At 45.6% G+C, this 14094-nt stretch overlaps 1 protein-coding gene across 1 annotated transcript in view; it reads left to right on the top strand.

Annotated features, from left to right (window-relative positions):
- The window catches only part of ABCA13 (ATP binding cassette subfamily A member 13), a gene marked incomplete at its 3' end in the record, with an annotated part of 314376 nt that extends 301480 nt beyond the window's left edge, over positions 1-12896 (top strand). The window contains exons 45-47 of the mRNA XM_015425808.1: positions 9127-9181; positions 10416-10593; positions 12750-12896. Of these exons, the coding sequence (XP_015281294.1) occupies positions 9127-9181; positions 10416-10593; positions 12750-12896 (380 nt within the window). The remainder of the gene's footprint in view (positions 1-9126; positions 9182-10415; positions 10594-12749) is intronic.
- Between the last annotated feature and the right edge of the window lie 1198 nt (positions 12897-14094).

A 14094-nucleotide genomic window follows, 5' to 3' on the forward strand; every position in this document is an offset into this window, starting at 1 on the left:
GCCGGAGCAGTTTAAACTGCTCCGGTTCCAATCGGATTGTATTTGATCCGGGACAAGCGCGGTCACATTACCCTCTCTTGCAGCGCAGCACATCGCTCCCGGGCATCCACACAGAAGCTCGCGTCGGCGGTTCTTTTTAAAAAAATGTTCACAGCTTGTGCATGCACAGAACAAATTATCCCCAAAAGAATGCTCTGAAGCGAAGACTTCCCTTGAAACTTTTACAGCGAAACTGGCCTCTGTGAGGTCCCGGACTCGTCTGAAGCCTAAAACTAGGCACCTTTTTAAATTCGTTTTATTAACGCCGGGGTGAAGCTTCGCCCAAGCACATATTGCTGACACACACAAAAAAATTATGGCGGACGAAAAGCGGAAGCCTTGGGCTTCCGAGCGGAAGTGGCTCTACACCGGCGGAGGCACGGTCACACAGCAGGAAAATGCGGCTAGAACCAGAGCACCAGGAAAACACCACTTGGGGACCTGGTAGCAGAATACTCTGGTTTAAAGGGTGTTTGAGCCGGTTGGCAACGGCTAGGGACGGGAGGCAGATGTTGGCTGTGTGATCGCGCGTAAGTAGTCCGTTTCTAACCAGCATGTATACCGGCTCAAATGGCCCGTCTGAACGTGCCCTTAGACTCTCTCCTCCCTAAGGTCCACCCTCCCAGGCGCCACACTCAAATACCAGCACAAAAAACCCCCCCAGAAGTGACTTCATGACATTCAGGGCTTTGGCAAATTCTAGAGCGTCACCTCTGACATCATGATGTCACTTCCAGTTTTTGCCTGAAGTGACGCTGTGCACTGGATCAATGTTGATGCCCCCGTTTCCCGCCCCCCAGTGGCCTTTGAGGTGCTGGTGGGAAACAGAGAGGATGTCCAGGAGGTCTCTTGCCATCGTGGGAAACCTGACATCCCTAGTTATCCGACATTCAATTGTCAGCTCAGGACTCAGAAATCACTCTAGCCCTTTCAGATGAATAGAAGAACGAACTATCGGGTGGACTAGCTGACACTGCATGGTTCCTGTAAGAATGATTGATAGTGCACTTACTTGAATACTTTTTTTTGTCAAAAAATTTTTTATTTAGGATATAAACATTCATAATCAACATTAAATTTTTTACATTTGTCCCTTTCATACCCTACCCACCTCCCTTTTCTCCTCCCTAATATATGGCTTCCCACAGTGCTTCAACCTCCTGCCCATCTCTTTATTAATTTTTACAACAACAATTTTCTTTTTGTAATTCACTAGGTAACTATTATTTCACTATAGTAATTAATTTTTAACTTATCCTATCTCCCAAGCCTTCTATGATTAATAATTATTAAAACTAAACAGATTGTCTTTTACTTCCCAATACTTTTCTAAGTATTCTTTTAGATCCTTCCAGTCATTATAGAAATCTTCTGCTTCCATGTTATTCAATTTTCTTGTCATTTTGTCCATTTCAACTGAAAATAATAATTTTTTAATCCAATCTTCAATCTTCGGGACTTCTTGCTGTTTCCAATTCTGAGCATACGTCATTCTTGCTGTAGTTATCATATACCACATCAGAGTTCTCTTTGATACATTAACCTCTTCCATTTTTAGTCCCAAAAGTACTATTTCTGGTTACTTTTTAAATGTACATTTCGTGATCTTTTCCATCTCTGCATGGATCTCACTCCACACTTACTTGAATACTTGAACTATGATGTATGGATGTCAAATGCAATTATCAATACAACTGTTGCTGAGGAGAGAGTGTGTGTTTGGAGATGAGTAGTAAAATCTTGGATTTGGCGGCATGATCCGCTGTTGGATGTTCAGCTCAATGTGTTGAGGGCCCAGGTATTGTGATGGGAAGAATGGATATACTTTAGTGGGGAGCCTGGGTTCTAACCCTATTACCTGGTCCTTTCAGAAACAGGACAGGCATTTTTTGTTTCTGGCTCTTGAGATTATATATAAAAATGGATCGTGTATGAAATCACGGTGTTCTGGGTTACATATCACCATGAAAAGTAGCCATGAATAAACCAGGCCTTGACTGTTGGAGTGAACACACTCCCTCAGAGACAGGAAGAAAAAGCTGGGACTGATCAGAAGGTCATTAGCTGCCTTGGTCTGCCTGTTGTTTCTACGTGTTTATTTTTATTTTATTTTATTAATTTTAATAATTAAACTTATATACCACCCTACCCCACAGGTTCTGAGGAAAATGGCTAATTGTACTTCGTTATTTGGAGGGAAAGCAGAGAAGTAAGCTCCTGAGGGGAGAGAAGCTCTTTAAAGGTTATCAACCAATGATGAAAGGCTGGCAGCCCTGAAATCCCTTTCATTCTCCGTAGGCTCCGTCCAGATAATCTTGTCCCACGATGAGTTGCTTGACACAGATATCCCAGGAGCACATTTTGGGTCACTATTTCTTTGGCCACTACAATATCCTAAAGAGACCCACCTCACCTCTGGTTGAAAGGTACCACTGTAGCTTAAGATGGCCAGCTTCCATTTCCCTCAGAACTCATTATATTCCCACCTAGCAGAAACGGCTGCACAAGGCTGGAACACCTGCGTTTGTATCTTCTGAAATCTTTGACCTGTAAAAGCCTGAATGATATGGGCCAGGGTGTCTTAAGAATCAACTTCTCCTTTCTGTACCTAGCTGTATGTTCTGGTTAGAGGCAAAGGACCTCCTCCGTGTTCCTCCATTGTCATTTTACCTGATGAAGTGAGTTTTGACTCACAAAAGCTTATATCCCGGTGTACAGGATTAACCCCCTCAGGCCAGTCCAGGGATGAGAGGGAATCCTGTACTTTTCAGTACATTAAACAAGAAACCACGAGATGGTCTATACCCTCTCTGGTTTCAGAACAATTTGCCACCAGAATCTCTTTTCAATAGTCCCTGCTTTTCCTAAGGGAAGAGATTCCACACCCTTAGTTGGCATCTCGGACAGAACATATTCGCAACTCTAACTCAGAGATGCACACTTTTACTCTTACCAAGGTAGCTTATGTGGTGAACGTTAGGCACAAGACTTAGACTTGGAATTCAAGTTACAACATCAGAGACAAATTAGCAATAATAAGGATCTTTATTCAGTACAGAGCTTAGCAGACAGACTATTAGAGGATTATAAAAACAATAAGAAACCTATGGCGATTTACCTTAACTACACATTAAAGATTCATAATTACCAATTCTGGAACATTCAACAGAATCCAAGGGATTTTGAAGGGAAATCCCATCTTTGCACACCTATGTGGTCCAAGTCACCAAGCAGGTCTTTGTTTTCCAAGAGACAGCATTTCAGGTGCAATAAAACAGGCAGCAAGAGCCTCAGAGCTAAGAGAACAAGAGACTCGAGAACAAGAAGAGACTCACTCCCATAGGGATCAAACAATTATACCCCAATCTAATCATGATTAGCCGTGGCCATTCGGCCAATCATGAGCAGCAGGGGTGTGTGGCCAATTTCAGGTTGCCATAGCTGCACATAAGGTGTGTGTATAGATTGACTAGGAGTTTGGAGACCCCGCCTGCAGTCATGTGACCCCAAACTCCAGCTACTTCATTGTGTACGTGACTTGTTGCATGTGGGCCAGAAAGTGGAGCCATGAGGTCTGGCTTTTGGCATGAAGGTGTGAAAGAATGTGGGTTTATGGCATGGCTATTGAGGCCATGTGGCCTCACCATTTGGCTTGCAACAGGAAATAAGACACAGCATGTTATCATAATGTAATCACAGGAGAAGGCATGTGGATATAGAAAGCAGAAAACAATTTTTCTATACACCCGGGAAATGTTCACTATATTTTACAGTGTAGCAGACATGAAAAACGGAGGGCATACGTTTTCTTTCTGATCAATGCTGCCCCAAATGTAATGGTTTTATTATCAGTTTTGCACAGTTCCTAAAGTTGCATATCCAAGGATGTGCGTTAAAAATACATTGTCGTTCATAATACACCAGCAGCTCTAATTGCTCATCAGAGAGAGGCATTTTGCTTTTTAATATAAAATCCTTCATTTTTTAAACTCTCACTGAGGCTATTATACACATATTTATATGCTATGTGAGAGAGGCTAGTATTTCCGTCAGGGCATTCTCCATACTGAAAATCTCTTCCATGGAAAATCCACAGGTGTGCTCTAAAACCTGATTAGATATCGGTCAATTTAGGTTGCCATGGGAACTCGGATGGCAAACCAAAGAGGGGAGTGGATGTAATATACACTAAAAGTCTTATGCGCTCCTTGTTATCGTCTGCATTAAACAAACCCACTGACAATACATCGCATAATGTGTCTCTCTTGCTCACTTCAAATACTGAGAAACAGATGTCCCATTTTATATACCCCCCTTTTAAAAGCTATTAGTACTGGGTTGGGCAGTGCACATGAGAACATGAACCTACTTCAGAATGAGCCAGGCCGCTGGTTTATCAAGGTCAGTATTGTCTACTGAGACTGGCAGCAGCTCTCCAGGGTCTCATAGAGGTCTTTCAAATCACCTCCAACCTGATCCTTTTAACCGAAGATGATGGGGACTGAACCTGGGCCCTTCTGCATGTTGAGTAGTTACTCTGTCTTTAACCCACAGCCCCTCATCCAGGATAGGATGATGGGTGAAAACTGGACAGGGGCACAACATGGTCATGGAAAATTATCTGATTGTGTCACATTGAGAGGTGACATGATCGAGGTTTATAAGATTATATGTGGGATAGAGCAGGTCAGGCCTGTAGCCAGGATTTTTTAATTTGGGGGGGCCTAAGGGAGTGCCTGTGCTGGATGGGAAGTCGGGGAACCTTGGTGGTAAGTCAGGGGTCCGGGCCCTGAGATGCCCCACTATAGCTACGGGCCTGGAGCAGGTAGAGAAAGAAGTTCTTTTCTCCCTTTCTCACAATACGAGAACTCGTGGGCACTCCATGAAATGGCTGAGCGGTCGGGTTAGAACGGATAAAAGGAAGTCCTTCTTCACCCAAAAAGTGATTGACACATGGAATTCACTGCCACAGGAGTTGGTGGCGGCTACAAGCATGGACGGCTTCAAGAGGGAATTGGATAAGCATATGGAGCAGAAGTCCATAAGTGGCTATGAGCCGCAAGGTATAGATAGGAACTCTCAACCTGGGGCAAGTGATGCACTGTGTACTTGGTGCTTGGGGGGGGCAACAGTGGGAGGGCTTCTGGTGTCCTGGCCCCACTGCTGGACCTCCTGATGGCACCTGGTGTTTTTGGCCACTGTGTGACAGAGTGTTGGACTCGATAGGCCATTGGCCTGATCCAACATTGGCTTCCCTTATGTTCTTATGTTCCTAAATGAAAACCAGACATTGGCTGGCTCAGAGGCCAGGAGGCCAGGGTCAGTGAGAGTACTGCAGCTCCTTTTTGGCTCCATAACCACAGCTTTGCATAGGCACATTCAGCCTTTGAATAGTGGTGGCAAGAGGGGGGAGAATTGGACAAGTGGCTCATCCATTCTCTGTCTCCATCAGGAGGATTGTTAAATGGGTTCCAGGTGAACAACAGCAAAAGGTTCCTCATTCCTCCTTATTAGACTTCTGTAATTATGAAAAAAGAAAACTGGTTTTGTGATTATGGTTATCGTAGATGTTTAGCCAGAATTTTCCTTTTCCAGGATGGGTTAGACAAGTTGAGAGATTCCATCACAGCCTTTTTCAACGCTACTTCAGTAGACTTCATGGCTTTGGCTGCACTCAGGGCCTAAAGACACACACAGGCTTTTAAAATAAAATAGAACAATCCAAGGAGGGGTTTTGGCTGCAGGAACAGAAGCAGTGAAATAACCTCAGAGGGAAGATGGATCAGCTGACTGTTTCATTATTCATTTGCCAGAAGGATCCATAGTTTAGCTGAAGCAGCAGTTTCTCACAGATACAGCAAGGTATTGAACGCTGGGAGGCTAGGGAGATGGCAACTTGCTGGCCCATAATATGGAGAGGCAATGAATACAGATTAGGGATGCTCAAAACAGTCGCCAGTTCAGCTCACTTCCCGTTCACCAGTGGTGAACAAACAGCCAATTAAACAACAGGCCATTTGGCTGTTCACAGTATGTTCATGTGCATTCACAGTGATACGCTACTTGCCGCTATCAGCAGCAGTGGACTCTCAGCGGATGAAGGATCAGCTGAGAGTCGGTGTCTGATCTCCTGCGGGGGAAATTTTGCTCTGTGCCAAGCAACGGGTTGTTTTGGGGAAGGGGGATTAGGAATGGGCTATCCCTTGAGCTGCGGTGGCTCAAGTGGTTAAGACGCTGAACTGCAGACTGTGGAAGGTCGGTAGGTAAGCAGTTCGAGACCCGAGTGCCACTTGACGGAGTGAGCTCCTGTCTCTGGTTCCAGCTCCTGCCACCCTAGCAGTTCAAAAGCAAGAAACTGCAAGTAGATAAATAGGTACCGCTTTGGTGGGAAGGTAACAGCGTTCCACGCGCCTCGGCATTTTTTCATGCTGGCCACATGACCACGGAAACATATTTGGACAGTGCTGGCTCTTCGGCTTGGAAACGGAGATGAGCACTGCCTCCCAGCGCCGGATTTGACTGGCTTTTGAGCAAGGGAAACCTAACATTTCCCTTGCCAGTTTGGTGTCGTGTTTAAGTGCGCGGACTCTAATCTGGGAGAACCGGGTTTGATTCCCCACTCCTCCACTTGCACCTGCTGGATGACCTTGGGCAAGCCGTAGTTCTGGTAAGAGCTGTCCTTGAAAAAAGAGCAGTTTCTGTCAAGAGCTCTCTCAGCCCCACCTACCTCACAGGGTGTCTGTTGTGGGGAGGGGAAGGGAAAGGAGTTTGTAAGCCACTCTGAGACTCCAAGTAAAGGGCAGGTTATAAATCCAATCTCTTCTCTTCTTCTCTTCTCTAACATCCCATCGGCCTTGGAGGCTTCAGACAAAACAACTATACATCTTGCATGATTTGTATTAATGCTACTCAGCCTCCTGGCTCAGGGTCCACTCCCACATTTGGGTACAACTTGGCTCCACTTCTCCATCTGAATGGAAAAATTGACTTTCAGTCTTCAAAGGGCATTTTGGGCATTCTGCTGTCCCTTAAAGATGATCACACAGGGTTCCTTAGAAAGCTAGAGCAGCTGGAAATGAGTTGTTTCCCCTCCTCAGCAAGAGTTCACTCTGATCAGGGGCTGGGCATTCACCCCAACATTTTGTCAAACCCTGGCCTCGTTTGCCATGGGTTTCCTAACTGTTAGTCTGTCTTTGGTTCTGTATGCTCTTTCATTCTAGCTGGGGGGGGAGGGGAAGTATGTGAATGTGGGTGGGGTGTGTGTGAGAAGAACTGTTTTGTTGAAGAGTTGCGCGAGGTTCTAACTGTGCCTATGCGGGGCCTCCCTTCTCTGGGAAGAATGTGTGCTTGACCTTGACTACCAGAGGGTGCGTTCAGATGGCTCTTTAGATCTGCGTGAGGCATGAGTGCCTCATGGATTTAAATGTAATGGCCAGACATCAACATCTGGGAAATGTCTGTCTTCCATGAGCATCCCATTTTGCCGCGCTTCGGAGCAGTACTAATAAGGTACTAGTTAAAATCTGGAGTTTTTGGTTCCGACGGGCCAATCGTGGGCTTGCCCCCATCTGATTGTTCCAGTGCACAATTAAAAAATGGCGCCCGTTTGGGATGGTCTGACGTCCGACCATTCCGAATGGGCACCATTTTAAAAAAATCTTGATTCTGCACATGCGTGGATAAACAAGGCAACGATATCACACCTATGCGCATGCACAAAAAGGGACCTAACAGAAGCAGAAGAGATTAGGAAAAGATGGCAAGAATACACAGAAGAACTATACAAGAAAGACCTCGATGTCCTTGACAACCACGACGGTATAATCACTGACCTCGAGCCAGACATCCTGGAATGTGAAGTTAAATGGGCCTTAGAAAGCATTACTAACAACAAAGCTAGTGGAGGTGATGGTATCCCAGCTGAGCTATTCAAAGCCCTGCCAACAAAAGTCCGCATGGTCAAAGCAATGGTATTCCCAGTAGTCATGTATGGCTGCGAGAGCTGGACTATAAGGAAGGCCGAGCGCCGAAGAATAGATTCTTTTGAACTATGGTGCTGGAGGAGACTCTTGAGAGTCCCTTGGACTGCAAGAAGAACAAATCAGTCAATCCTCAAAGAAATCAACCCTGACTGTTCCCTGGAAGGCCAGATAATGAAACTGAAGCTCAAATACTTTGGCCACCAAATGAGAAGGGAGCACTCACTGGAGAAGACCCTGATGCTTGGAAAGATTGAAGGTCAAAGAAGACGGGGACGGCAAAGGATGAGATGGTTAGACAGTGTCATCGATGCAACGAACATGAAGTTGAGCCAACTTCAGAGGACGGCAGAAGACCGGAAGGCCTGGAGAGAGCTCGTCCATGGGGTCGCGAAGAGTCGGACTCGACTGTGCGACTGAACAACAACAACAACAACAAAAATAAATAAAAATAAACACCTCACTGCGCATGCCTCCTTCAGTGGATGCTATAGCGGAACCCTTTATTTCTAAGGGAAGGGTTCACATGGAAAGCTATAAAACAAAACAGATATCTAGAGCTACATTTTTACATCCTTACCGCACAGAACACATGGTCACACACAATAGAGTTTCTTCTTCTTGACTCCTAGAAGGTAGTCACCTGAACACAGTAAGCAATGATTGCTAGTAAACAGACTTAGGTTTTCCTGGGCTATATTCCCATTGACTCTGAGCCAAGTTTCCCTTCAAGGTTAGTCTAAACAACAGTACACTAGGTAAAGCAGATTAACCCTATCATGACTGGAATCTAGACCTTGGAAGTCACACATTTCCAACACCAATTCTTTCTGGTAACACTGGCCATTGCACCAAAGACACAGCGATCTCTGCTGCATTCAGCAATAACTCTTTTAGGAGGTAAACCACCTAAGCTCTCCAGAATGTATAAAACCATGTTTTGAAGCTCTGTGCCAAGCAAGCCCCTTTGCGGCCGTGTTCTGATGGACAATGTGTCTTTGGTGTGAATTTAACCTTTTCTCCCATCCCAATTGGAACCTTCTGTGGTGATCAGTTTACTCTGTGGCTTCATAGTATCAAATGTATTGTGATCTTTTTATCTTTATAGGAATCACTCTCTACAGTTGTCCATATGGAGGAGCATTGCTAGACGAAGATAAGATGTAAGTGCAATGTTAAACGTGTATTTAATAGCTATCAATGGGAGTAGTTATTGAGAGATGTTAGTGGACCTGGATAGCTCAAAATAGCTTTATTTTGCCACATCCTGGAAGTTAAGCAGGGTCAGACCTGGTTAGTATTTGGATGGGAGTCTATGTCACAGCAAGCTATGGCAAACCACCTCTAAATGGCTCTTGCCTTGAAAACTTTAGGGGGACGCCATAAGTTGGCTGGGAGTCGATGGGGAAAAAAGAGTTAATGGAAGTAGAAATTTCAGAAACTGCAAGGAAAAAAAAGATTTCCCTAGCTCTCTGTTTCCCCTGCACCTCCTGAAGTATTGCTCCCAAGGTAACTTCTGGTACAATGAAGATGTGGTATGGGGGGCTACAGCAGGAAGAGAAATTGGTATGAGCAGGGCTATTTTTAGGCAGGAACGAGTTCTAGCTGGCTTCAGAGTTGGCCACGCCCACTACAACCAAAACCTACAGGGGGAAGGCCTGGCGAGCAACCCCCCCCAGTGACTCCGAGGTGGGTGGGCCAGGGGGCCCCTGGAAGGATCGGGGAGGCATTTAAATGCCTCCCCCGGCCTGTCCAAGGGCTGGCTTGCCCAGGCTCCCTGCAGCCGCGAGGCGACCGGCAAGCCAAGGGAAGGCATGGGGTTGTGGCCTAATATGGTAATGAGTTTATCCTGTTGGGTGTGGCCTATTATGCTAATGCGTTCCTGCTGGGCTTTTTCTACAAAAAAAGCCCTAGGTATGAATAGCCTGTTTACAGAAAGTCAGGTTTGGATCCAAGCTGTAAATTATGGGCTAGCAACTGAGAGTTTTCGGGTAGAATCCAGCCACCCGAAGGTCACCAGGTTGTTTACAATTGAGAGTATAAATGCTGAAAATAATTCCGCATCCATATTCCAACTGAACAGACTATTTGGTGCTGAGTTAGGAAGGGGAAAAAAGGAAAAAAGAAGGGGAGGGATCCAAAGCCTGTGTCGTTGCATTAAAATGCGACTTGCTTTATCACAACTTCATTTCTGGCTTCGAAACTCAAATATTCCAAAATTTTGCAAGTTCAGGGAATTTACCAAATGGGGGGCGGAGTCAGTGTGTTTGTGCTTTGTGTGTGAGAAGAGTGCACACCGATGGCTTTTCCTGAGCAGTTATTGTAGACTCATGAATATGGCTGCCAAGAAGTCACCGCAGAGCTGTTCTACTCGTGCCGATTTCTTTTGAATCCCAGAATGGAGAATGTCCGTCAGTGTGGAGTTGCGCTCTGCATTGTGTTGGGGTTCTCAATACTTACCGCCTCCATTGGAAGCTCCATCGTGAAAGACAGGGCATCTGGGGCCAAGCGTCTGCAGCATATCTCTGGACTGGGCTACAGGACGTACTGGCTCGCTAACTTTCTCTATGACATGGTATGTAATATTTATTTATTTTTTTTTATTTTTTTTTTTGACTTCTATACCGCTCCTTCCCGTAGGCTCGGAGCGGTTTACATGTAATTAGTTATACCTATCTAGGGCCACAATGATACAGGGGAAGGTGACAGCCTACCAGCACCCAGGCAGCAGGGCTCTCTCTTTCTTCTCCCGGCTCCTTCATGGTGGGCACTTCACCTCCTGGCACGGCGTTTTTTTGGCATAGCTCTTATTCACAGCGACTCCTTCCGGTGAGACTTTTTCCCTGCACACGGCTGTGCGACGGCTGCAGCTGCGATCTACGTCCAATTGGCTCTGTCGCACCGCGACATAATGTAATGTAATGTGTATGGCATCATCTCTATGCATAGGCTTGGTGCCCCTGTGCTTTCGGAAAGCTGTAGGCCTCCTTTTAAAAGCCTAGGTCCTTTTACAGTGGACTGTGGCCAATGTGGGGTACTGATTACAATGCTGGACTGGGATTTGGGAGCGTTGGGTTGGAGTCCCCTCTCTTCTGTGGATTCCTCACGCTATTGGCTGACCTTGGCCCAGTCTTAGCCAATCTCAGCCTGCAGGCTTGTTGTGACGATGACATGAGAAAGGCAGAACTGCTCCACTCTAAGGTTGGATAGGCTAAAACTGTCCTTGATAAGATACATGGCGTTTCATACTAAATTTAGAGGTTCCTAACTGGGCCAAATGGAGCTGCGGTGGCTCAAGTGGTTAAGACGCTGAACTGCAGGCTGTGGAAGGTCAGTAGTTCAGCAGTTCGAGACCTGGGTTGCTGCATGACGGAGTGAGCTCCCGTCTTTAGTTCCAGCTCCTGCCAACCTAGCAGTTCGAAAGCAAGAAATTGCAAGTAGATAAATAGGTACCACTTCGGTGGGAAGGTAACAGCGTTCCGTGCGCCTTGGTGTTTAGTCATGCCGGCCACATGACCACGGAAACGTCTTCGGACAGCGCTGGCTCTTCGGCTTTGAAACGGAGATGAGCACCACAACCCTAGAGTCAGATTCGACTGGCTTTCGAGCAAGGGAACCTTTACCTTTAATTGGGCCAAACATGCCAGGGGGATCCTTCTTTGCATTCCTCCTCCCATTGCAGTCCACCCCACCCCACGGTACTGTTCCAGGGAAACTGGGAACCTCCAGGACTTACCTGAGGGGAGAGCTTGGAGGTCTACAGAAGGAAGAATAGTTGGAAATCATGCCCCCCTTCCATCTGTGGAAGGGATCAGCACGATCCAACCCATAATCCAACCCAGTTCATACAAGTGACAGAATATAGGTTGAGTTTCAAGGAAATTGAATAATAAGAATCCCGAAGAATTTTTTGCGGACTGGTTGGATTTTAAAGAATATTTAGAGAAAGATTGGGATGCGAAGAATAATTTGTTTTCTTTAGAGAATTATTAAGAATAGAGTATATAAACTCCGAGATAGAGAAAAGTCAAAAATGTATGTATTGAACTATAGGTTACCGGTATAGAAATAAGGGTTATGGTTGTTTTTGTTAGAGATAAGAAGATCAAGAAGAAAAGGTATAAGGGAGAGGCTGGGAGCACTGCGGGAAGCCCGACGAAGAGGGGGTGGGGGGAAGGAAAAGGGATACGTATCAATTATAATATTTAGATGTCAAACGTGATGTAATATTCCTATAATAAAAATTGTTTTTTAAAAAAGGAATATAGGTTGAGTTTCCTTCCTTGGCACATCTGGTTTTTGGGGAAAGGAATTTGCAGGGACATCCCAGAAGTCTCTAAAGGGAACAAGTGACCAATGCTCCCTCTAAGCTGTGGAGTCTTGTGAGCAAAAATTTTACTTTGTGAGCTACTGGCATTAAAGTTGCGAGCGAGCCATTTGGCTACTGCATCCATTCGTTTGCTCTGGAGCCCTCCTTCCTGAGCGGAGACAAAAATGTGTGAGCCGGAGGCTAAACAACTGTGAGCTAGCTCACACTAACTCAGCTTAGAGGGAACACTGCAAGTGACTCATGCCTTTATGGGCGTGCTCCCATTTACTTGCTATTACGGACTGAGGAACTGAGAGTTTCCAGCAGCAGCAGCTAGGAATGCCTCTGCGCTTGCAGAAGTGTAGGTGTGTAAACTGATGGGCACCGTCATGAATGTCCTGCTTTTTCCCACCCTTCTGTAGCTGTTGTATTTGGTTCCAGTCAGCCTGTGCATTGGCGTTATCACCGTCTTCCAGCTATCAGCTTTCACTTTCCGCGAGAACTTGGCAGCCACCGCCCTCCTGCTGATTCTCTTCGGGGAAGTGATTGGAAGAGCCTGCTCCACCGCGGTAGCTGATGTCTCAGAAGCAGAAATCTGGGAGGCTCGCTCTGCCTGCTGCTCGGACGCGTGAGGTTTGTGCTCGGTAGATGATTACGATTTCACAGAGCAGATTGAGAGAGCAAGCTGTGACAGGCGGCTGAATTTGCTGGGTGGGAGAGATTTCCCGCACTCGCAAGGAGAAAAGTTTCCAAGGAGATCATGAACTTGTGCAAGATCCATTGACTATTAGAAACCCTTGTGTCTTACCTTTCCCAAAGGACTCTTCAGGGTGTCAAAAATTATTTTAAAAAATGTGGCCAAAAGGCTATCAATCGGTGTTTTGTTTTCTAAAGATTTCAGATATTGTCCTGTAAATATTCTGTCCATTAAGAAATTTAGACAGTTTAGTACTCTGATCTTGTATAGAATATCTCTCCTATTAGGAAGAGAAAGGTGAAGGAGGAGGTCACTACTGAAAGGTATATTGATGGCCAGTAGCTTAGGATGAAACAGGACGAGCATGACTGAGCTATTGAGCTGAATATTATCTACTCTTAATGGCAGCAACTCTCCAGGGTCTCAAATGGAGGCCTTTCACATCACCGGTCACTTGATCCTTTACCTGGAGATACCCGTGATTGAACTTGGGACCTTCTGCATGCAGCTCCTCACTGTTATAGAGCTGATAACAAATAACGTCTTGTTCCCTTTCGCTACAATAATCTCCATTTCCTGTCACATGATGTGATAGGACATCATCAGTTCGTGAGATAGTATCAGCCAATAAGAATTCTTACTTCAGCATGTTTTGTGGGGTATTTGTTTTGTTCCACCCACTTTCATTTGGATGGAGAGTACCTGTAGAAATTCTCCTCATGAAAAGAAACAGCATTTCATGCCTCAATTCATGTTACTGAAAGCGATGGTTTTCACTGTGTCTCCTTAGTTCAGCTTTTAACCAAACCAATAGACTGTTCCGATTAGCATCCTATCTCCAAGTGACATGGTTTATCAGTGTTCAACAACCTCCCCCCCCCTTTGTGTATGCCCACCCAGGAATCCACCCTGATGAGTGGTCTCTTTTTAGCAGGGTGTGTCAGAAGTTGTGCAGGTGTAGACTAAACAAGCCCAGTGATGTGATGCAGGTTTTCTGCCCTAACCAGTTTGGTGTAGTGGTTAAGTGCGCGGACTCTAATCTGGGAGAACCGGGTTTGATTCCCCACTCC

The sequence above is a fragment of the Gekko japonicus genome, unplaced genomic scaffold (assembly GCF_001447785.1).
Source record: "Gekko japonicus isolate JY-2015 unplaced genomic scaffold, Gekko_japonicus_V1.1 scaffold2006, whole genome shotgun sequence".
Classification (NCBI taxonomy): domain Eukaryota; kingdom Metazoa; phylum Chordata; class Lepidosauria; order Squamata; family Gekkonidae; genus Gekko; species Gekko japonicus.